Here is a 26,132-nt window from a genome sequence, read left to right as displayed (position 1 = left end):
CATTGCCACTGATGCAATCTGTTCACCCCTCTAATCTTTCTCAGGACTCTATCTGTGGTCTTTGGTCAAATGTTTTATTTCTAGCTAAGCTCTCAGATCCATAAGTTAAAATTGGTTTGAACACTGTCTTGTATACAGCAAATTTAGTGTTTTGACTAATTTCTCTCTTATTCCATATAAATTTATTCAGTTGACTATTTTCCTACCATAGTATCTTTGTTGATTCTGTTGTCTATTTCCATATTTAATTTGCCATCTTCACCAAAACTCGTGCCTAAGTAGCTGAAATTTTTTACTTGTTCTCCATTCAAAATGCATTTGATATTTTCACTGCTTCTGCCTATTTTCAGTGTCTTTGTCTTATTATTGCTGACCTTCATACCAATGATATCCTAGATATCTGGAGTAATTACTTTGAAAGCCTATTAAGCAAAACAGTAGTATAAAATGTTCAAAAGGAATGCAAACAGGAGTACATATAAATATTTAAGGTAGAAAAAGCATCAGAAACTTGCAATGTAAAAGGCAGCAGGGGTAGATGATATCTGACAAGAAATGGAGGTACAAAAGTTCTACACTGCATAATTTAGAGGGCCTGCTCAGAAGGCTGAATTCCAGATAGAGCTCTAGTAGTTCCCATCTATAAAAATGGGAATAAACCTGTATGTGAGAATTACAGAGGAATTTCTCTACTAAGTGTTCCAGGTAAGATTTATACAAGCATAGCATACTTGAAAAGAGACTGAGAAGATTGGAAAAGAAATTTGGTGAAGATCAAGCTGGGTTAAGGCCAAAGAAATGTTTGTCAAGATCAGATTTTCACTTTAACAACAAATAGTTGAGAAATCATGGGAATGTGACAAGGATTTGTACTTAAGTTTTGTAGATTTGGAGAAGGCATATGACAAGGTGCCCATAAAAAAAGCTTTCTGAAACACTAACAGTTACATGGGGTAAATAGAATATTATACAGAGCAATACACAGTGTATATTTCAAATGTAAGTCAGCAGTTAGAATTGAAAGAAATATCAGGGATAAGACAAGGATGCACATTATCTCCACTCTTATCATTTATATGGATCACATCATGAAAGAAAATGGCATTAGGCCTGATATTAGAATTGGAGATGTCAAATTAGCTCTTCATTGTGAAGAATTTATGGAGACAAAAACGTGTATTAGAGTTATTACTTCGTGCAGTTGTTATTGTACTCCTGAACACATCTAGTGCAAGTCTAAGTAAAATATTTCAGCTATTTCATAAAAGATTTTAGTGAAGATGGCAAATTAAATATGGAAATAGACAACAGAATAATCAAAGCTAGTATGGTGGGTAGCTGAAGAAATTTATATGGAATAAAGAGAGAAATTAGCTAAAACACCAAACTAGCAGTATACAATTAACAGAATTATATTGAAAACAAAGATATTAGAAAGGAACTTATCATTATTAGCACTCAAGAATGTGTATACAGAGCTAATCTAAGGTGGTATGGCCACTTAAATAGAATGTGTGAGGAGAGGTTAGCAAAACAAGTTTAATGCTGAGATGGCAAGAAAGAGACCCAGAGGAAGAACAGGGTCTAGGTGGATTGATTCACTCAATAGTACCTTAAAAACATGAAATATTAGATATGACAATACTGGAGTGCTCACATGTAACAGACTGATTTAGAGGAAAATTGTTGACAGGAGATTAACAATGTAAACTTAATCATGTAGTGCTGTCATAATAGCCTTGAACACCCATTGATGGTGCATATCAGGATATTGATGATGATGACTTATTAAGTCCCACCTTATTAATTTAATGATGGATGAAATAAAAAAAAGAAGTAAACAAAATGGAAAAGTTTATAATAATTAAAAATTAATTGGATATGCTGATGATATAATCTTACTAACAGAAAATGAATATGATCCACAAAGATTGCTAAATACATTCAATAATGTAACACAAAAGAATAATATGAAAATATTCAAAGTAAAAACTAAAACCTTGACAACTGCCTTTCATAGTTTTCTTTATCCATAGGAATAAAAAAAAATTTAAATGGAGAGAGACTGGGGCATTGTTGTGGTGCAGCAACTAATCTCTGCTACTCCCTGATCACAACTTTCAAAAGTTCTGGTCATTAAGAACTTGCTCCCTCAAATCGTGGCAAACATTCACGATTTTTTTTATCCTCTGTGAGCAAATAATGCACAAATTTAGCAGACACGCATTTCATTTGCAAATCTTCTGGCACGAATTCAATGACAAATTCATCTCTTCAGAAACTTGCTCAATGGTCTTTCGATGATTTTAATTGATTTCCTGGTAAACCTTTTGACGTTTTCATAATTTCTGCTTGTCAAGGGTCAGACAGATTGTGGTTGGTTTTCAACTGACATGTCCCCATTTTTGAAATGGGAAAACCATTCGTAGACTTGCGTTTTACCTAAAGCATCACCATTAAAGGTTTGCTGAAGCATAATAATAGTTTCAGCTGCAGTTTTACCCAAAAGAAAACAAAATTTCACATAAACTTTCTCTCTCTCTCTGTTCCTTGTGATCAGCCATCACAAAATCGGCAAAATTGCTTGTAAGCACTAACAAAAAAGCAGCCAGAACAATGAACTAGTTCGCACAGAATGATGCCACTTGCCAGACTGGCACAAAATCTGCACATTCATGATGCCTAACAGTATTATCCATGACTAGAAAATGTGCACATGCAAAGTTCAGATTTTGGTTATTTTTGGGTACCCCTTGTTTGTACTTCTACATGTTTTTTATTTTTAAAATGGAAAAAATGAATGGAAAGAAAATAAACAATTTGTTATAAAATTTTTATCAAATTACCATGGACATCCTCTGTGTGGATCAGTTGGAATACAGAAACAAGCAAACATGACAGAAAAATTAATTCAATGGAAAATCATAAGTTAACATAGAACAGCATAGTCACATTCGGGGTTGAAAAATGTGCTTGTCTGCTCACCTGTGATGAGTAAGAATTTTTAGTTGAATACAAAAGAAATCAGATTAAGTTGAATCATCAATTTTATTTATATAATGCCAATTGTATGTTTTTTTTTTTAAATGCTGTAAACAGTTCTTGTATTTTTACCTTACTTACCACTTCTACTGGGACATCATAATTGTCTGTTGTGTTTATTATCAGTGATTTTGCAGCAGTAAACCGTGAAGTAACCAACCAATCATGACATCGTAATAACCTACAATGTCAATATCTATTTCCCACCCCACTGATGGAATAAGAATTTTAACCATTAATAGGGGATAACTTAACAAGTTGAGAAAGTAGTATTAAAGATCCCCCCCACCCCCCTAAATTATACCATTTCTTGATATTCATTTTAAAAACATAACCTAAACGTGTTCTGGTTGTTTTTCAGATGCTGCTGCTTTGTACAAAACTGATAACAGAAATTACTCATGTTTTCTCAGTTATTGTTCAGTTTTACCTCAGTTAAACACATGGTTTTCTCTCACAGGTAACTAAAAAAACATATTACATAGTTTCTCATACCATTGCTATTATGGTCATGTATCACTGAGTTTTTTTCCCTTCATGTCCCATAATAAACTGATAAACATACTATTATATATAAGAGGATGGCTGACTGACAGACAGATATCAAAAAGTGGTATACGGGGGATGCGATTCTGCAAGATTTAAGGTATCTAGTTATTTATTTCGTATCCAAACACAAGTGGTACAGTAGTAAGTAAGTGGTACAACATTATTTATAACAAATTAGGTTACATTACAAATGAGAACAGCTTAAATTTGGTAGGTGAATTATACAGGGAATAATAATTAAATATGAAAAAAGGAAACTATACATAACTTATATACAATATGGTCAGATGTTCTTCCAGTATCTTGCACAATCAACTGCTCTTTCTGTGCAGGACAAGGCCCTCTTCTGTAATAGGTGATGGAAGAAAGGGACAACAAAGAAGGTGTTCCATGGACTGGGTTGTCCCACACCCACAGTTATCTGGGCTAGTGAGGTAGCCCCATTTGATGAGGTTTTGTTTGCAGCATCCTTCGTTCAAAGTCTGTTGAGGCTTTTCCAAGTATTCCAGTCCAAATGGGCACCACGTGGAAGATGTTTGGCTGTTGGAATACCAGTATTATTTTCAGGATACAGTGTAGATTTTCTACTGTTGTTGTGTTAATTGATTAGTGCACAATTGAAAATGTATGCTTATTCTATTTCTTTATACCTTTCTGCGATCTACATTTATCTTTGCTCTATATTTAATTCCTTTCTATATACTGTATTAATACAACTCTTTCTGTTCGCATTTAATCTACCTTCCGTAATGTCATATTCTTATACCTGAGGGCACTAGAAATTTGTTTTCGTTAATGACTGCACCACTAGTGGTCTCTTCGTGGTATAAGAAATAGTAAAACTTCCAGTAGGTCTCTATCTAACATAAATCCTTTCTCAATGATTAATATACAGTCGTGGCTTTTATGTGCTCCTTATCGTAGCTATCATTTAACTTCCTGCTTACAGGATCAAGTTTATTTGGAAACAGTGCATTGCATATTAAAGATCAGGCGACACTCCTTGAATATATAACAAGCATGTTTATTAATACTAAGATTGAATATACAACTCACGCAATAGGAAATTGCTTCTTCTAATTTCAGTTTAAGCTAGGCCCTATATGATAAAACTTCTATGGCAAATTCCTGCAATTATGTAATAAATTTACAAGAATCACTGCAACAAACTTATAACTCCTAGTTTAAACTGTCATAGAACAAAACTTCTATAGCAATTTTCTGCAATTAGGCAGCATAAAACTTTAGAATTCACTACAATCAACAATTAAAACTTCTAGCCTAATTACTTCTTAGGAAATTATTATGCTTTGGTCTATACACCTACAAATTCCAACTATTAACTTGCATCAATTACTCATTGCATCAATTAGATAGTTTTCTTACATCACAAACAAAACAATATGTAACAAACAACTCACATAAGTTCTTTATCCCTTTACTGCACTTCACAGTTCGTTCCAGAGTCCTTAGGTTCTTCTCCGTCTCGGGTTTTGGATTTCTCCTTAGAGAATCTTGGAGCACCGGCGTCTCATCCGGAATGGTTGGTGTGGTCTGGAATGTGATTTCCCAGCGTCTTGAAACTCGGGCGAAAGGATTCACGATCGGAGCATATGCAGATTCATCTAAGTGGAAAAGTATTCTGGTCTGGCACAGCTACTCCCTCCGTGGCTAATCGCTTCCGCGACTGTCCGTCGCAACGTCATTTGATCTGGATGACTTGCGGTGGATTGACTTCCTTCTCCTCTTTACCTCCTTCTGATCTCGGTGTGTCCCAGCCAAAAAATGTTGATTTCGATGGGCAAAGATCCATGCCTTATATTCATCCTTCCACAGAACCCTGGGTGAAGGATTGAGATCCCCCGAACATTTCTGAGCGACTCTCTTGATCTTCTACTAACGCCAACTTCTCTTCCTCCCCTTAAGTGCATTTTTTAATCTGTTTTACCGGACTGTGGAACTATGTTTGATTCATGCCACCCCTTTTACCACTGACCTTGAAGGTGGTCTTAGACTGAATTTGTAAACAAAAGGGTTCTCTTACACTTCAATCAGAGCACTAACATCAAAAAGTATTCCGATGGCAAGGCACTGCCCTTGGCTTTAACATTTAGACATCTTTTGTTTATACAAGTGAGCAAGCTAATTCCTTTTGGGCTTTATACATAGGCTTTTAGTATTATATTTACAGTAACAAACAAAGTTATTCTGGTAAGCTTTCTAGATGTGACCTCTGTAAAAGTCGATGCAAAGAGCCTTGAAAATATTCACTGCATCGAATTTTACAATAGTGCAAGCCATTGTTGAAGTCTTGTCTCTGGGAGGTTTTTAGGTGGTTCAACAGTTGCCAGGAAGCCATATCAGGATCTTAATCTTTGGGACACTGCAGTCGGCCGAATAGTGGGTGGCGTTCATCATTCATTTGTCTGCTTCTTTCGTCAGATGAGAATGCAGATCTTCGAATTAAAGGGGGGGGGTGCAATACCAGCCAAAGTATACAGGTATTTTAGTGGTGTTGGTTTCATACATCCTGTAATTAAGCAGCAGCTTTCATTCGATGCTGGGTCCAGTTTTTCAGCTTGGCAGGATCTGGACCATACTGGGCCGGCATATTCAGCAGAAGAATAGCCAAGGCAGATCTCAGTGTGCTAGGGTCTGCACCCCATCTGGATGAGGTAAGCTTTCTTAGTATATTGTTTCTTGCATTCACTTTTGCCTTTGTTTTTTCTATGTGTGTTTTATATGAGAGGGTGCGATCAAGAGTCACACCAAGGTAGATTGGGTTCCAGGAATGTTCTATATTAGAGCCTTCTCAAGAAATCTGTAGCTCCCTGTTGGCTTCCTTATTGTTAAGGCGAAAAAGGCCAGTCTCTGTTTTCAAGGGGTTTGGTTTTAGTTAATTGCTTCTATAATATGTGGTTAGACTATTTAAGGCAAGTGATAGAGTAGTTTCAACTTGAAATTTTTTGATTGAGTAGCTATGGCAAGGTCATCAGCATATATAAAATTTCTAGTTCCTGGAAAGATGGAGAGATCATTGACGTAGATGTTGAAAAGTAATGGTGAAACACACTTCCCTGGGGGAGGCCATGTTTTTTGGAGGTGCCAACAGCTATTCCTACCCTCCAGGTCCGCGTAAAAGCGTCTGTTTTCTAAGAGCGATTGGATCAGGAGGACAAGCCGATAGTCTTTAGTTATTCTGTATTTTACTTCTGAGTGTGAGATGGTTTATGGTATCATATGCTGCAGATAGGTCTACAAAGACTGCTCCTGTAGTTGGTTTTTGCTCATAACCATTTTCTATATATTGAGTGAGGTGAGAATTTGTGATGTGCAGGATTTGCCTGGTCTAAAATCAGCCTGCTCAGCAATAAGATGGGGTTCAATTAGTGGTTGTAGCCTATTCAAAATTAATCGTTCATAGAGTTTAAAGAGATTGCTGAGTAGTGATATAGGTCTGTAATTTTTTGCTTCTGTTGGAGTTTACCCTGGTTTCAGAAGGCCACCACTTTGGCATGCCTCCAGATAGTTGGTATCCTTAGGGTTCTGAGACAAGTGTTGTATAGGTTTAATAACCACTCTTTAGTCCTTGTTCCAAAATGTTTAATCTGTTCATTACAGAGATCAAGGCTTAGAGATTTTCTAGGTTTGAATAAGTTTATGGCAGAGTTGAGTTCAGTGATGGTGAAATCTGAGTTAATGAAATTTTGTTCCTCATTTGGGGTTCTAAGCAGCTTATTTTTTGGGTGCTTCTTAGGGAATTTTCCATTTAGTAGCAGCTGGTGAGCAATTTGATTAGCTGTTACCTGCAGATGCTCATATGGATTAGTGAAATCCCCCCTAATTCTGTTGATAAGGTCCCATGCCTTTCTGCTACTATGGGTCATATTTTGCCCCTTTACAAGGCCTTGATAAGACCTCATTTGGACTATTGTATTCAGATCTGGTCTCCTTGTTTCCATTGCGATTCTGATATATTGGAGAGAGTACACAAAGGAGAGTGTTAAAAATGATATCAGGATTGTGGAATACTGATTATGAAGACAGATTGAGAATTTGTAGACTGCAGACACTAGCAATCAAGGGTATCTATTTTTTTTTTTCCATGAGGAACACCTTTCCTCTGCCATCTTGGAGCAAAATTTTTCTCCTGATTGGATAGTCTCTTCTGAAAAGGGAGTTGGTGTTGTAAAGTTGTAAGTAATCAGTATACTGGGCTTATATATCACTGGAAAGGCCCGGAATGTCATTTGTGAGGCATCCTTGGAGGGGAGTGGGGGGGATGTGTTGGTGAAGATTTTCCTCAGTATTTTTATGAATTCAGGATGCTTGGTCCAGTGTTATTCAACTATACATTAATGATATTGGAAAGGATTTAACAAGCAATATACAGCTATTTACTGATGATGCAAAGACAGGTAGGGTAATCAAGAATGCTACTGATATGCATTACTTGCAGAATAATTTGAATAGGCTGGAATTGTGGACATGGGAAAAAGGATGTCAATTCAATGTCAGTAAATGTAAAGTCATTCACTTCAGCGTGATTAGATATCGAATGTCGTATTATATTGGTGGGATTCGGCTAGAAGAAACTGATGATGCTAGGGATCTTGGAATATTAATAATAGATAGGAAGTTGAAGTTCCGGAACCATGTGGCAAAGATTGCAAGTACAACTCAAAAGATAATTGCAATGCTGAAACGAATGTTTGCATGTAAAGATAAGGATGTTATTTTGTCTCTTTACAGGGCCTTGATAAGACCTCACTTGGACTATTGTGTGCAGGTCTCGTCTCCTTGTTTCCACTGCGATTCGGATATACTGGAGAGAGTACAAAGGAGAGTGTTAAAAATGATATCAGGATTGTGGAATACTGATTATGAAGATGGACTGAGAATTTGTAGACTCATACACTAGCAAACAGGAGGAAGAGGGGAGATATGATTGAGACCTACAAACTTCTAAAATGGTCATACAGAATTTCAGTTGATGGAATTTTTCAATTTATGGAAGGTGGGAAAAAGATGAGAGGGCATCCTTGGAAGCTGAGAATGAAGGCCACTAAGAAGGGGGATGAGGGCTAGATTTTTCTCTCAGAGGGTGGTGTGTGATTGGAATGGATTGCCATTGGATGTTGTAAGTACAAGCAGTGTGAATGAATTCAAGAATATGTATGATAGTTGTTGTGTGTAGTATGTGGCCTCCCTCAATGAGTCTCTGACTCCCTCGAGGTCTCTCTTAATAATAACAACATGAAGTACTTAACATAGATCCGAAAAAAGCAAATTCATTTTGGTAATGTAGCAGCCCTTTTAACTAACTAGATTTAAAAAAAAAAAAAAAAAAGATGCTAATTAAGAGAGATTTATTATATTAAAGGAACATGCAGCAAGTTCACAGTTTTCTCTGTCCTGCATCTGATGAAGCTTTAAACAAAAACAGCTAACATCATGTTGTGACTTGCCATGTACATAACAGGTTTTTTTCGTTGTTTTTTATTTTATAGAGTAATGTGAGACATACAAAAATATTTTGGGAAAATTTGGAGAAAAGAGCAAAGCTAATAATAATGGCAAATATCTGTTGGATTTCTGCTCAGGACATGGACTGGTTATTACTAACACCATGTTCCAACATAAAAATGTGCACAAATTCACATGGAGAGAAGAGGCTAGGAATAAGAAAAGTCTCATTGACTATGTTATTGTTGATAGTGATGTTTTCTCCCTGGTGCAGGACACCAGAGTGTACAGAGGATTTGAAATTGGAAGTGATCACTATTTAGTCTTGAGCAGGATAAAATTGAATTTCATATTGAAAAGAATAACATGTAAGAAAGTTTTAAAGCGAATAAAAGTTGAGCAGCTCTCAGATGTAAACTGTAGACTAAAATACAGAAATATTATTGAAAAGAAAATGAAAGAGTTTGAGAACAGGAATCAAACCTTGGAGATTCAGTGGCAAACTCTGATAGGAAACATTGATTGATTCTGCCAGAGAAGCATGTGGTGAGGTTGTGTGCAAAGATAAAAAAATCAGAACTCCCTGGTGGACACAGGAAGTTAAAGAGGCAGTGAAGGAAAAGAAGAAAGCATATCAAAAGTTCCTGGCAAATAAGTCAGCTTTTACTCTTACAGAATACAGAGACAAATGTAAGAAAGCTAAACAGTGTGTAAAACTAGCTAAACAAAAGTCATGGGAGGACTTTGGCAAGAATATAGAAAATAAATATCAAGAAGGTGGCAAAATATTCTGGAGGTTGTTGAAGAAGCTTAGTAATGGAGGAAAGAGTGCTGTAAAAGGAATTAGAGATGATAAAGGTGAAATGAAAACAGGAGAAAAAGATATCCTTGAAGTATGGAGTAATTACTTTGAAAAACTGCTAAATGAAACAAGCAGTGATGACAGCACAGTGATAAAAAACACTGACCAGGCATGCAGTCAGGAATACATATCCATAGTTGAAGTAGAAAAAGCCATCAAAGGCTTGAAATGTGGAAAGGCAGCAGGAGTAGATGATATTCGACCAGAAATGCTGAAGTATGGTGGTATAAGAGTCTTACAGCGGCTGCACTGCATAGTTCAGAAAGCCTGGACAGAGGGACGAATTCCCGATGATTGGAGTAGAGCTCTCATAGTACCCATATATAAAAAGGGAAATAAAACTGAATGTGAGAATTACAGAGGTATTTCCCTACTGAGTGTTCCTGGCAAGATCTATGCAAGTATACTTGAGAAACGGTTGAGAAGGATTGTGGAAGAAAAGCTTGGTGAAGAACAAGCTGGATTCAGGCCAAATAGAGGCTGTCAGGATCAGATCTTCACTTTACGACAAATAGTCGAGAAAGCATGGGAATATAACAAAGATCTGTATTTAAGTTTTGTCGATTTGGAAAAGGCATATGACAAGGTGCAAGAGAGAAGCTATTCAATATGCTGCAGTTATATGGTGTCAATGGGGCATTATATCAAGCAATACTTAGTCTTTATTTGAGTTGTGAGTCAGCAGTTAGAATTGAAGGAAGTACAGGAAGATGGTTTAATGTTAAATCTGGTGTGAGACAAGGATGTACATTATCCCCTCTGTTATTCATTATCTATATGGATCACATTATGAAGGAATGTGGTATTAAACCTGATATCAAAATTGGAGATGTTAATGTCAGCTCTTTGCTTTATGTGGATGATGTTATACTTCTAAATAAATCCGCTACAAGTCTGCAAGATTCTCTGACTAAATTGAACAGCTGTTGTAATAGATATGGTATGAAGGTCAGCAATAAAAAGACAAAGACAATGAAAATAGGCAGAATCATTGAAAATGTCAACTGTGTTGTGAATGGAGAACCTGTGGAACAAGTAAAACATTTCAGCTACTTAGGCACGATTTTTACTGAAGATGGTAAACTAAATATAGAAATAGACAACAGAATCAGCAAAGCTGGTATCGTGGGAAGTCAATTGAATAAATTCATATGGAATAAGAAAGAAATTAGTCGGAACACTAAATTAGCTGTATACAAGACTGTGTTCAAACCAATTTTAACTTATGGATCTGAGAGCTGGGTCAGAAGTAAAACACTTGACCAAAGACTAGAGACCGCAGATATGAGAGTCCTGAGAAAGATTAGAGGCATGAACAGATGGCATCAATGGCAATATCATATTAAAAATGAGGATATTAGGAAAGAACTTGACATTGTCAGCATCCAGGAATGCATTAGCAGAGCTAATCTCAGGTGGTATGGTCACTTAAATAGAATGGGAGAGGAAAGATTAGCAAAACAAGTGTTCTCTGCCAGGTTGGCAGCAAAACGACCCAGAGGAAGACCAAGATATAGGTGGATTGATACGGTACAAAGTGGCTTAGACGATAGAAATATAAGATCTGATAATGTTGGAGTCTTGACAAGTAACAGACTGATTTGGAGGAAAATTGTAGATAGGAAGTTAGTAATGATGTAATTTTTTCATGTAGTACTGTCATATCCTGTACACCCCTTGAGGGTACATGGCAGGAATTTGATGATGATGATGATGATGATAAATTTCATAGTTTAATTCATTTTTATTCGTGTTTTTTGCTATCTGATAAGAATTTATATGCTCAGTTATCAGTTCATGTTCGACACTTAATTATATACACCTTCTCGGCTCTGATCGAGTCCCGTACCAAGTATTAAGTTATCCATTTCTTCAAAAAAATGCACACACATCAAATTAATAATCCTTCTTTAATATACACACTCTTACCAAAAAGAAACCGAACTTTTGATAGAAAATAAAACACAGACCAATTATAATTAAATTCAAATCATTTATTTCAATCAATATACTCTCCCTCAGCTTCGATACAGTGCTTGGCATGGTCAATTAATTTGTTAAATTAGTTTTATATATCGGTTTTTGGGATACTGTCGAGGGTCGTAGTTACTGCCGCTTGAACGTTTTCAATGGTGTCTTATCGCTTTCCTTTCATCAGCAAATGAAGTTGGGAGAAGAGAAAGAAGTCACAGGGTGCTAAATCCGGTGAATACAGACCAACACACAAACTTGGTTTTTGCTCAAAAACCGTCAATGTTCGAACGATGAGATGGTGCATTATCGTGCAAAAGTGACCAGCTGCCTGCATCTCTATATTCATCCTGTACATAGCGAATTCTCGCTATCAACCGCTTCAAAACTTTGAGATAAAACTCACTATTGACCGTTGAAAGTTTATTTTTCACTTGGTTAGACTATAATAAATTTAGTTTGATCCTTTATCCAAGTGTGAGCAAACGAAGTTTGCACCTGAAAGTATCTTCAGGACTGGGGTAAAGTGGTACAACACCGGGCAACTTATTGCAAAGTTGGAGCAAGCTTACAGCACTCCTATCTCAGTATCTCCCATAATGCAAACACATCTCCTTGCAGATATGTATAATGTTATGCATTAAGGGAAGGGCCACTACCCAGACTAGTTTAGACCTTTATTGAGGAGGCATGCCCAGATGTGGAGATACCAGGCAGAAGCAATAGCAAGGTCATCTCTACCTATAGGAGTTGCCAAAAGGTGTGCCACCTTTTTTTTTTTTTTTTTTTTTTTTTTAAATTACTCTGGATTTAGAGAAAGATGTTGAAAGTTTATTTTTCACTTGGTTAGACTATAATAAATTTATATTTTCACTTGGTTAGACTATAAAAAGACCCCAGTCCTGAAGATAATTTCAGGTGCAAACTTTGTTTGCTCACACTTGGATAAAGGATTAAACTAAATTTATTATCATCACCATTGACCGTTTGGCCAGGTGGAACGAATTCTTTGTGGATAATGCCCTTGGAATTGTAGAAACAAATCAGCATTGTCTTTACTTTTGACTTCTCCAAGCGACTTTTTTTTTTCAGATGCCCCTCTTCTGATGGTCTCCACTCAGCACTCTGGTGCATTGTTTCAGACTCATACTCAAAACACCACGTTTTGCCACCAGTAACTATCGTTTACAGGAAGTTCGAGTCCTTATAAGTGGTTTTAATAGGGTCCTTGGAGTGTTCAATTTGATACATTTTTTTGGTTGTTGGTCAACTTGTCTCCTCAAGGACTCACTTTAGTGAGTACAGGCATGGCAAACCCGAGGTACCTGATGCTGGACCATGCCTTACTTCATATAATATACATCTGTTATATTATCTGTAGACTGGTCCCTCCTCTTTTTTCTTTCCTTCCTTCTTGCTACCTTCTCCCCAATGCTATTAGAGTATTCGAGGGCTAGGGGTAAATCTTTCCTATTTTGCTATTTCATCTTACGTGGAAAGGGCCTCTGCAACCCTACCACTTTCTTCTTGCAGTGACTTCACTCCAAAATGCTACTATGATTGTGCCTAATAACGCATCTCATGCTGCATCAGCTGTCGTGCAGAATAATCAGAGCCGCGTTCAGGGCTTAGGCAGAGGGTCCTGTTCGAGAAGTATATTACAGTCTCCATCAAAAGTCAGTGATACTGTGAATGAGCAACACAGAATGTATAAGATTAATCTTAGAAAGGAATTTTTACATAGGCACATGGAATGTCTGGGGTTTACAGATGGGTACTCTTGAGATTGTCTGTAAAGAGATGGATAGGTATAAAATTGACATCTTGGGAATTACAGAGACCAGATGGAATGGAGAAGGTCACTTCAAAAGACAGGATTGTAAGCCAGTTATTTACTCAGGTGGTGACTCAAAACATCATGTGGTAGCTGAAGACAGCTCAGACAAGAAGCCTTCTTAGTTATAACCCCATTAATGATAGAATACTCTCCATTAGACTTAAGGCTCAGCCTATCAATGTATCAATTGTGGTAGTTTATGCACCCCACACGGATAGGCCTGAAGAATTCTATGAAAACTTACAAACTGATTTGGACTGCCTACCAAGGAGAGACATAATGTACATCACGAGACTTAAATGCAAAAGTGGGAAAGAGTATGAGAGTCAGGCCGGAGTGTAGCATGTTTGGTCTGGGTAAACGTAACACCCGTGGTGAAAGACTGTTGGAAGTTGCCCGTGCTAACAGATTAGTTATTACCAATACCTGTTTCCAGAAACATCCACGAAGGACCTATACTTGGACATCCAACACTGATAGATCAAGGCACCAGATTGATTACATCCTGACTCTCCAGCGGTGGAAGACAAGCATCTCTGATGTGCATACTTGTCCTGGAGCAGATTGTGGTACAGACTATCAGCTGGTAAGAGCCAAAGTAAGACTAAGACTCCGAAAACTTCCAGGTCAGGCAAATTCTACTAGATTGGATGTTAGAGTAATTCCTAGTGGATTCACAGAAGAAACATCAACTCGGTTGGATGATTTTTTGGAGACCAATGAGGAAATCTCATCAGAAATGCTTTGGGAAGAAGTCAAGATGATAATACAGGATACAGCGAAGACGTATCTCGGCCCAATAAGAAAACCAAGAGACCCATGGATATCAGATTCAACATGGGAACTAATCAAAAGAAGGCGGTTGGAAAAACAAAGAAACACAGGGACTGAAGAATACAAGAGATTACATAGAGAAATCAGAAGAGCCATCAAGCAGGAAAAGGAAAAGTTCTATACTAATAAATGTGAAGAAATAGAGTTCCAGATGAGAAGGCATAATTATAAAAGGATGTTTTATTTAGTTCGTGACTTAAAGCACAAGTTTAAGCCTAAATTGAATGTCATCAAAGACAGGAATGGATCATTACTAACAGAAGAGTTGGAAATCAAAAACAGATGGAAAGAATACTGTGAAGAACTGTATAGCAGAGTGGATAAAGAAAATGTGGAGTCCTCCCACCAAGAAAATTTTGATTTGGAACCTCCTCCACTTAGGCATGAAGTTGAAAGAGCAGTTAAGCAGCTCAACATCAATAAGGCCCGAGGTGCAGATGAAATCCCAGCAGAGTTAATTAAGGCCACAGGGGATGGAGGGATAAGAGTGTTTCATAGATTGATTACAAGGATATGGGAGACAGGATCATGGCCTAGAGACTGGAGTTTTCATACCACTACACAAGAAAGGTGATATGAAGGCATGCAAGAATTATAGAACTATTAGTTTGATATCTCATGCAAGCAAAATTTTATTAAAGATCATGCTAAATAGAATTGAGGCCAAAGTTGAGGCAGAGATGCCTGAGGAACAAGCAGGTTTTAGGAAAAGTAGGGGCACCAGAGATCAGATCCTTTGCCTTAGACAGATCATAGAAAAATATAAAGAATTCAGACTCCCTCTGGTAATGTGTTTCTTAGACTACTCTAAAGCTTTTGACTGTATTGAGCATGTGAAACTGTGGGGAGTAATGAAAAGAATGGGTTTTCCTCAACACACTATCAGGTTGATAGCCAACTTGTATAAGGAGTAAGAAGCCACAGTAAGAACAGGTGTTGGATTGACTGACTGGCTTCAAGTTGGAAAAGGAGTTAGACAAGGATGTTTACTTTCTCCTCACTTGTTTAGTATATATGCAGAGGACATCATGCATGAAGCATTGGATGAGCTCAGGACAGGAATTACGATAGGAGGTAGATTGATGAGTAATCTGAGGTACGCTGATGATACAGTACTCCTTTGTAATGACATGGAAGAACTAGGACTAATTCTTGACAAAGTTAACAAGATCAGTAATAACAGAGGACTTCAACTCAATTCTAGCAAGACAAAGTTCATGGTTCTCAAAGGAAAAACAAACAGAGAAGCTCTTGAGAAACAAGTGTATCTTAATGGAGAAAGAATTGAGGACGGCAGCAAGTTTGAGTACCTGGGATTCATTATTAATGTGAAGAATTGCTGTTCAGAAGATGTCAGAAAAAGGTTAGGAATGGCTAAAACAACAGTCAGAGAGACCTGTCTAAAATCTGGAAGGATGGATCTATCTTCATGGGAACAAAGTTGCGGATTTTAGATGCAACTGTTTTTCCAACAGCAACTTATGAATGCGAGACTTGGAACCTAAAGAAGTCAGATAAGAAACGGATATCTGCTTTTGAGATGTGGTGTTACAGAAGGCTGTTGAGGATATCATATACTGAAAGGCATACAAATGAATGGGTGTTAGAAGAGATTAGTAGAACTTTAAGGCTCCTTAAGGATATTGACAGAAGAAAGTTAAAATATTTTGGACACATAGAAAGGATGACTTCTCAGAACTGTAATAGAAGGCAAAGTTCCCAGGAAAAGAGCAGATGTAAACCATCAATGAAATGGATGGATGGCGTGTGTGGAGTGACTGATCTTCAGAGAGAGTTGAGGCTGCCAGAAAAGCAAACAAGAGGACTACATGATGAGGCCTGGTGTGGAACATCATCGAGCATCGGAATGACCATACGGCATCTCTAGATGCCCAGTGAACATAGAGAGGTCAATTTGTGGGGAATTCAATTTACGAGGGCCCAAACTCTCAGTCAAAATGTTGTGCAGAGTTGATTTTGGAATCCCCAATTCATCTTCAATCAATCTCATGGACAATTTCAGGTTTTCTTTGATGAAATCACGCACTTTTGGATGTTAACTTCGCTCAGTCCAGTTTTTGGACGGCTTTAAGATGGCTTAGTAGAACTTTAAGGCTCCTTAAGGATATTGACAGAAGAAAGTTAAAATATTTTGGACACAAAGAAAAACGGCCTGGCTTTTCGTCATCCTCAAGCGTCTCACGTCCACTTTGAAATCACTTAAACCACTCGTAAACTTGAGTAAGGGATAACCATTCATCACTGTATGCTTTTTGAAGCATTTGATGCATTTCGGTAAAACTTTTATCAAGTTTAACACAAAAGTCAATCGCAGCTCTCTGTTTGAAACTCATTTTCCGACCGTTCGTCAAAACACACTGTCACTCTTGGCACTATAACTCAGCTTCTAATGAAGCAAATGTCATAAACAGTTGACACAACACTAATGAAGGCTGCCGCTTTTGACAGCAAAAAGATACAAGGTGGCACCACTAGTTTCTTCTATTTTCAAAAAGTTCGGTTTCTTTTTGAACAGAAGGTGTAATAAATCTCATTTACTTAATATCTTTTTTTTTGCCAAATTGGTTAAAAGGTCTGTGTTAAATATTTTAGGAACATCATGAATTTCTTCAGATAATCTTAAGTAATTATTATATCTGCTTAAACACTGATAGTTACAAATGTAAAACTTAATCACAACATTACAAAAGTGGCTAAATTTATTTTTAGCAGTTTGTACACAATATAATTCACAAAAACATTAATACTCCATAACATAAAATTAAATGTAATGTAACTTGTTAGTATGCTTACAAGTGGTACTCACAAAATTACTAACTGGCTAGATATGTTTTATGCCTCTCTAGATCTACTTGCAAAGAAACAAAGAAATTAATTTTATGTTTTCTAAATTTTTTTTTATTATTAATTCTATCTGTTAAATAAAATTTTATAAATGGTATAGTATATGGAAAAGCAAAGAAATTAGGAAATATTGAGGATAGGCTGGAAAGTCACCTGAAGATTAATCAACCTACCTTAGAAATGCATCCAGAAATGACTTTAATATAAGGAATGGTGACTATCTTGAGAGATCGAAAAAGGAGAAATCCTATATTGTTTATGAAAATTCATTGAAGAAAAACACACTAACCATCAGAAAAGAAAGAGGACTTAATGTATTGTATTTCTTCTTCTTTCATTTAAGGTGTTGTTGGACCAAAAGGAGTAAGCTATCTTTGATTTTCCACATTTGAAAAGAACAAAAATGTTCTTTTTAATTAATCAAGCTTTTTTGAAGACTACAAACAACACTTCTCAATCTTTGTAATAAATAGGATTCTAGGTCAATCAGTTCACAACTAAAATAAAAGACACCTTTAATTCTAGGAAGCATGGTCAGTATCTACTCACTATGAGTTTGAGATCTATACCTAGGGTCCCTGAGGTTGTGATGAATAATAAGACTATAAGCTAATAACTAAGAAATGCCATTATCATTAAAACACAGAATTGGTTTAGAATATGGCTACAACAAAATATGGCTAGAAGTATACCTTTTTATCTCATGATGCACAGCACACTCCTTCACAGATGTGTGTAATGCCATAGATTTTTGGAAGTCACTACCCAGACTGCTTTCAATCTTCACTTAATCTCATAAGTGGCAGCTAGTTTCATACAACTAATTTTACAGCAAAAGTCTTATTTCCATGTTAAGTAGCAAAATGGTGTATATCATCATATTATTATAATACTCTGGATCAGAGACATTTGTGGAAAGAATGTTTTATTTTTGCTAGCAAGGGAATTAAATTATACATGACAATTACACTCTTGTTTTCATTTTTATGTGTGAGAAAACAAATGGTTGCAAATGAAATAAATTTCACATTCAACCTTACCCCCCCCTTGTTTAAATTGTGAACATATAAAAAAAAACTATTTCCCAATAAATTACCAGACATTTATCAGAAACATTCAAGTTAGACAAAGTATAACTTTTTAAATAACAGCTTAATAAAGTCTTTTCTCTGAATGTAGTTCATGACATCTTGAGCTTTTATTTAGTTTTCTCTTAAGTATGTAATTTCCCAATATGACTGGGGAAAATTTTAATATATACTGATGTATATATTAAAATAGCTTCCTGGTCACTACTAATTTGAGGTATGTGGAAGGGGAGAACAATATTTATAAAATACTTGAACATTTTCTGTACTAATGCTGTTCAGTAAATTTCTACCAAAAAAATAGCTTAACTTAGCCACTCACTTTGATTAGAGGCATGAGTTTCCCTTCTTGCTACTCATGGGAAGTTTTTTTTTTTTTTTAATGTAACATAGCTGGAATTTGATTAGACCATAAATTCACCATACCATTTGTCTTTTGAAAGGAGTTCATTTTGGAGAATGCATAATTGTATTTCACAAGTATCATCTTGTTTTCCATAGATTCACTATCCAAACAGCAAAAATAATAAATGAACTACTTACTTATAATCAACATTTAGTTTGCTTATCTTCCATACATTCTTCATATCAAAACCCATTCTTTCAGCTTCCATCTCCAGACTCCACATAACTGTATCTTTTCCTTCTGAAATTTCCCAAAAATTAGATTCTTGCACATATTAAGTATTGTGAATATCATTAATGTAATTTTGATAATTCTAAAATTTAAATTCATTCATCATTTTTTTTTTCATTCTTCTACAGCATATAAATAAAATAATTTGTACATATGACAAAAACTGGAAAGTATATCGTGGAAAGAGTGGAAGATCTGCATTTTGCTATCCAATAAAAACAAGAAATAGTGTGGGATACTTAACAGGTCAAGAAACACAACATAACCTATAAGAAACGTGGAGGAGAAATAAAGATTTTGGCAGTATCCAAAGCTCGTATTCCTGCAGTGCACTTCCATTACTAGGTATCAGCACATGCACACACATGTATGTGGTTTAAACCAATACAGAATACCAACCAAGATGTATTCTGCAGTGGTTTAAACCATAGACTAAAACAATAGCATAGCACAATGAAATGTTATGTCAGCTGTACAGATACCCAGACTACTACTCTTGTGGAACAAGAGTATTGCTCAAGCAAGACTATTGCTCTTGTGGAACAAGGACAAATAGCAAAAAATTAGCTCCTGGAACAACCTTAATGTAAGCAAAACTGAAGACAGACACTGGCAATTTAAGAGCATCAATCCCTGGAGTTACAGAGACAAAGAAGATAGGTATAAAGAAGCAGCAACAGTGTGTGTAGGCCATTTCAAAATTCCAAACTGTAAAAGAGACAATGACAGTTATTCATGCCTATGTTCCCATAGTAGATAAAAAAGAAGCAGAGAAATTTTTAGTGATTTAAAGAGCAGAGTAGGAAGTGAATCCCAGATACAGAATAACATTTTTAGAAAATTACTAAAGAAGGGTAAAGCTAATAATGGTTATTGTCTACAATATCCACTTAAAACATGGACCACACATCACAGACGCCATATTCCAACATATCCCAACAGATGGGTCCAAGATACAAAAGTATAGGTTATCTGGAACATGAAGTGATGACATTAAATAGCAAGCAGGATAAAAATGAGTCACAGTAAAATGGAAAAAAAAATATATATATATATGTGTGTGTGTGTGTGTGTGTGTGTGTGTGTGTGTGTGTGTTTTAAATGAATCAGCAGATAGCTTTTAGAGATTCAACTGTAGATTCAAATGTACAAATATTAACTAGAGGAAAATGTAATGTCTGAAAACACAAACTAAACCTTAGAAATCCAATTCAAAAATCTAAAAAGTTCCAATCTTAAAAAAAGAAAACTTCCAAGTTCCTAGCAATTACTACATATTTTCTCAGAAAATACAAAAGTAAGTGTAAGAAATGTTATATGTAAAAATAAAATCATCATCAGCAGCAATTTTCTGTCCACTGCTGGACAACGGCCTCCCTCAATCATTTCTATCTTGAGCTTTTCTTTGTCACTGAATTCCGGCCATTTCTTTAATAAAATACAAGAACATAAAAGCAGTAAAATGCTCTGGAAACAATTAAAACGGCTCTTCAAAATGGTGAAAAGAATACTGTAAAAGTCAAAAAATCATGAAACCACAACATAATAACCTGCATTTAAGTATTGTAGATCTAGAAAAGGCATGTGATATAGGCAATGAGAAAAACTGTTCAAACCTTAGAATTATATGGTTTAAATGGGACTTCATACAGAACAATATACAGCTTATACTTAAATTGCAAGTCAGCAGTCAAAATTGAAGTAGACAGAGAAAACTGTTATTCATCACCTATAAAAATAAACATTATCAACGAAATTAACATTAAACATTATCAGGTTCCTGATATGTACCATCAAGAGGTGTACAGACTACTATGACAGTACTACACAAGTAAGCATACATTACTGTTATTCTCTATCAACAATTTTTTGTCAAATTAATATTACTTGCCAGGATTCTAATATTGTCATATCTAATATTTCAGTTGGGCAGGGTTCTTCTGATTGAATTAATTCACCAAGATCTTGGTCCTAAACTTTTTTTTCTTTCTTTTCCCTGCCATTTTAACACTAAACATCTATACTGCTGACCTTTCCTCTCCGTTCTTTTTAAGTGATAGTACTAATTTAGATTGCATCTGCTGCTCACACATAGAAAGTTCTTTCATAATATATTCATTTAGAATATGATTCTGCCATTGATGCCACCTATTAACTGTCTTGATTTTTCTCAGAACTAACATCCGTAGTGTCTAGTCTTTGATGGAGTGCTTTATTTCTAACCCAACTCTCAGATCCATAACTTAAAATTGCATTGTACAGTTTTATACACTGCTAGTTTAGTGTTTTGGCTAATTTCTCTTATTCCATATAAATTTATTCAATGGGCTCCCCAGCATACAAGCATTACTTATTCTATTGTTTGTTTTTACATTTAATTTGCTATCTTAATTTAAAACTGTGCATAAACAGCTGAAATATTTTACTTGTTCTATACGTTCTTCATTGAGAATGCAACTGAAGTTTTCTAAGTTCATGCCTATTTTATAGTTGGTCTTCTTATTGCTCATTTTTATAGCAGATTTGTGACAGATGTTATTCAGATTACTTAGAGAATACTGGAAACTTGCACTGAATGTGCTTCAGAATGCATCATAAAGAAAGAGCTAAGTTTGATATCTCCAATTCTAATATCAGATTTAATGCCACTCTCTTTCATAATGCAATCTATATAGATGATAAATAAGAGCAGTGAATAATATGTGTAGTATAATGGTGTAGTAAACCATTATATTACACCTTAAACCATTTTTCTGTATTTCCTTCAATTCTATAACTGCTGACTTACAACTTACATATAGACTATTTATTTCTCTGAATACATTTACCACACACAACTGTAGTGTTTTAAAAAAAGATTTACAAAACAGAGGTACAGAGCGAAAATCTGATCTTTATGATCTCTATTTGGCCTGAACTCAGCATGTTCTCCAAGTTTCTTTTCCACAATTTTCTCAACCTCTTTTCAAGTATGCTTTGGATGGCTTAAGATATCCTGGTGTCTACAGAGTTCTCTGCGATTGTGGTAAACTGTACTATGGTCAAGCAGAAAAATCCATCAAACTCCACCTAGAAGAGAATCAAAGAGATATCTCCTACAACAGAACTCGAGCCAGCGCCTTGTCCAGCCATGTATTATTTTCAGCAAACTCTAATGAAGAAAGCCTCCTACATCAAATACTCTGGGATTTAACTAACAACGTTCACAGATGTTATGACGAATTCTAGAATCTAAGGAAATCGTTCTTGATCCTGTTCACATTAATAGCAACCTAAGCTATAGTTCGCCAGACTTTCACAGCTCTGCCATTCAATATTGGAGATTGCGAGACTTTACGTGCATGCATGCCCATGAAGCTACAACCAAAGTTCTTTCTTCCATTTAAATGTTAACCTCTGTTGTTTCATACATTCTGCTATGTAGAAATCCAGTACTTGTACAGCTCTCTCAGATATGTTTTATGTCCTTTTCACTTGCACCTGACGAAGTCTATTCTCAGAAGAAACTAGTTGTGTGTATTAATAATGTTTAACTCAAAACCTCGGTTTTCAGTCATTAAATAACTTTAATACGTTATCAAACTGAGTAAACCTTCAATTTAATAATAATTGTATTCCTAATGATGAGGAAATCTACCATCATATCAAAGAATACCAAAAGATCCTCAAGGAGATTGGACTGTCTATCAACAGATTGATTTTCTTAATATGCTGTAAGTTTCATTCCATTAGTCCTAATTTTATTTCCTTCAAAGAAAACATTAAAACTGAGCAGTCCCACAGAATCTACCGTAAAGTGAAAGTAGACCTTTCTGAAAGAATATTCGATACTAAACGCACTTTGGCATTCTTGTTCATTAAAGAAAATCTTCTCTGGAAAATTACTTACAAAGTTTGCTCCTCAACAGTGTTTCTTAGAACAACATTAAGGAGGTCAGTAACTTTTTTGCCTCTAGATTACGAAATGCCAACAAGCTAGAACTTATTAGAAAATTTAATTTCCTTAAATAAGAACAATCCAATCTCACCAAACCTACTGAACTATTCAAAATAAAATGGTTATAAACTTATCTTCTCACAACCTCTCACCCACAGAAGAAAAAATTCTCTCAAGAGGCCTCAACTTTGTTCTATCACCAAGACCTATTCCTAAAGAATTATTTCTCACAAAAATTGAAAAGGCCACTTCTCTTCTCCCCTCCAAAGAAGCAATTACTCCCCATGGAATCAACTTTCACCATCAACAGTGCCAAACCTCCTGCACACAACATTCTACCTAGTGAACACAGGCTCTACAGCAATTAAAAAACAATAAAGATGTCATCATCCTTCCAGCCAACAAAGGAAATGCAACTGTAATCCTAAACAAATCCGATTACTGCCGAAAACTGTTGGAATTATTAAACTCAAACACTTACTCTCTGCTGAACAGGGATCCCACGAGAGAGAGACCCACAACTGCACAAATAACTTACTAAGAACTACTTCAGAATTATCTAGGAACATACGCCTTTCACTCCACTCCCTTCACCCACTTATCCCTCATCTTTATGGCCTTCCTTAGATACATAAAGAAGATATTCCTTTAAGACCGATAGTCAAAGATATCGATTCTCCTACCTACAACTTGTCAAAATATCTCACCTCTCTCTGAAATGCTTCACAAGAAAATCTTCTTCCTTCATTAAAAACTCATCTGACTTTATTTCCAAAATTAAAGACTTCAAATTGTCCAACTGGGAAATTATTATTATTATTATTTGACACCTCCAAGGAGTCCAGAGACTCATCGAGGGAGAGTGTGCCAACAGCATTGAACGATTTAACCCCTTCCAACTACTAACCGCACTCAAACTTACTTAACTGAGCAATTAGTAGCAGAGGCTCTACCAATCAACCAACCTTTGCTGGCTATGGCCAGCTTTGACATTGTTTCCCTCTTTACAAATGTCCCCACTGAGTAGGTTCTTATTCTTTCAAAAAACAAGGTTTCTAAAAAGATCTTTACACTACTATTGCACTGTGTCAACTCAGGATATTTTAAATTTGAAAACAGTATTTACAAACAGAAGTCCAGATTAGCAATGAGAATCTCCAGTCCTTGCAAACATTGAAGATTTTGAAGAAAAAGCAATTTCTTCCTCTCTGTTAAATCCGAAGATATGGCTCCGCTACATGGATAACATATTCTTGATTTGGCCACATGGTCTAGATAACGTCAAAATATTTTAAAATCACCTGAACGATATACATCCAAATATTAAATTCACATATGAGTTAGAAGTGGAAGGCTCCCTTTCCTTCTTGGATATTCTACTAGCCAAGTCAGCTGAACATATCAAATTCTCCATTTTTAGAAAACTGACACGTACCTTCATGCTGACTCGCACCATTATCCACCACAAAAGTTCGGCATCATCTTAACTCTGGGTCATCGAGCAAGATCTTTGTTGTCAGATAAACAAGAACTTCAGAATGAGCTCAAACGCCTTCAAAATAAGTTCAAAAACAATGGATACTCTAGGACAGTGTTTCTCAAAGGGTGGTAACCCCCCCGGGGGTACTTGGCAATTTTCATAATTAAAGGAGTCATATTTTACAACAAACAGTGCAATTAGAGACAACCGGGATAAAACGGCACTAACTAATGAATCACATCCCCTCTCCAACAGAAACTGCTTTATAGACCAAGCAAAACCACGTTGCCTGTGAAACATATGGTTTTGCTTGACACCACCCCCCATCGTTAATGTGTTAAAACTAAGAAACATATAGTGAATGTGTTTCAGATATTATGGAATTCAGTTGAAGGGAATTAGCATTTCAACTCAACTGTTGAAATGCTAATTTGTCTTTGGTTCGCGCGATCTTTTGTTAATACCACGCTAATCATATGCAGTTCTTCACTGCTCTACGTAACTCAAGTCTTGTAAATTACTGGTAATTTTTGCTTGAAATAATGGGAAAGAAGATGACGCTATTTGGGTAGATGACTTTGACGATGCACACAAAGAAATTGTTCTTGATGCCAAAAGTAGTGATAGCGAGTAGGAGCTTCTTGGCAAGTCGCACCATTTTCAGTTTTTTTCTGAAAACTTCAGTTTCCGAAAATTCCCGCACGTATCTTGCAAAACAATTTTTTAGCTTTAATTTTGGGAAAAAAGTTAGAGTTATATTCGAGTAAATACAGTATTTTTTTTTTTTTAAGCTTTCAAATTCTTACGTATGGATCACTGGTTAAAGATTGGATTTATAAAACCCCCAAGAGAGCAATATAAAATATACAAGTAGCTGTAAGCAACAAGAAAACGTTGATATTGTATTGGATCAAATGAAATTGATAAGAGTATGTCATCTGACATCTCTAGAGAACCAAAATTTAAAAATAAATTATATTTTTTGTTTACACGAACATATAAATTCAAATAAAATAGATATTTCATTTAAATTAATATTTTAAATTAATTTATTTTTAATTTAATTTGTTTTTAATTAATTAATAAATTTATTTTTTAATTAATTAATTCAGGGGTACTTGGTAATAATGAAAATTTTAGAAGGGGTACGCGGATATCTGAAGTTTGAGAAACACTGCTCTAGGAGAACTATAAATAGAATACTGTTTAACCGTAACCATCAACAACACAATGAAGATACAACTAATTCCAAAGACTGCATTTCCTTACCTTATATTAGTTCTCTATCACCAGTTTTAGCAAAAATTTTAAGGAAATACAATATCAAGACTTTTTTCACTACTTTACCCAAACTTCGCTCAATCTTAAGCCATTGAAAGGATAGCTATAATTATGCTATAATAATCTTCAATATCCTGGGGTCTACAGAGTTCTTTGCGATTGCGGTCAAAAGGAAAATTCCATCGAACTCTGAAATAGAAGGGCATCAAAGAGACATCTCCTACAACAGAACTAGAGCCATATGAATTAGATAGACGGATTATAGAATCTAAGGAAATTGTTC

At 35.7% G+C, this 26,132-nt stretch overlaps 1 protein-coding gene across 3 annotated transcripts in view; it reads right to left on the bottom strand.

Annotated features, from left to right (window-relative positions):
• Positions 1 to 26,132, bottom strand: part of LOC150110590 (phosphatidylinositol-3,5-bisphosphate 3-phosphatase MTMR4) — a 360,520-nt gene that overhangs the window by 271,523 nt on the left and 62,865 nt on the right. For all 3 annotated transcript variants that reach the window (XM_090399896.1, XM_090399904.1, XM_090399910.1), the window contains exon 4: positions 19,058 to 19,160. In XM_090399896.1, the coding sequence (XP_090256022.1) occupies positions 19,058 to 19,160 (103 nt within the window). The remainder of the gene's footprint in view (positions 1 to 19,057; positions 19,161 to 26,132) is intronic.

Source organism: Typopeltis vanoorti, chromosome 1, assembly GCF_054136105.1.
Source record: "Typopeltis vanoorti isolate ZY-2024b chromosome 1, IOZ_Tvanoo_1.0, whole genome shotgun sequence".
NCBI classification, from domain to species: domain Eukaryota; kingdom Metazoa; phylum Arthropoda; class Arachnida; order Uropygi; family Thelyphonidae; genus Typopeltis; species Typopeltis vanoorti.
Note: the sequence above shows the minus strand (reverse complement) of the source record. Positions and strands in the feature narration are given on the sequence as shown.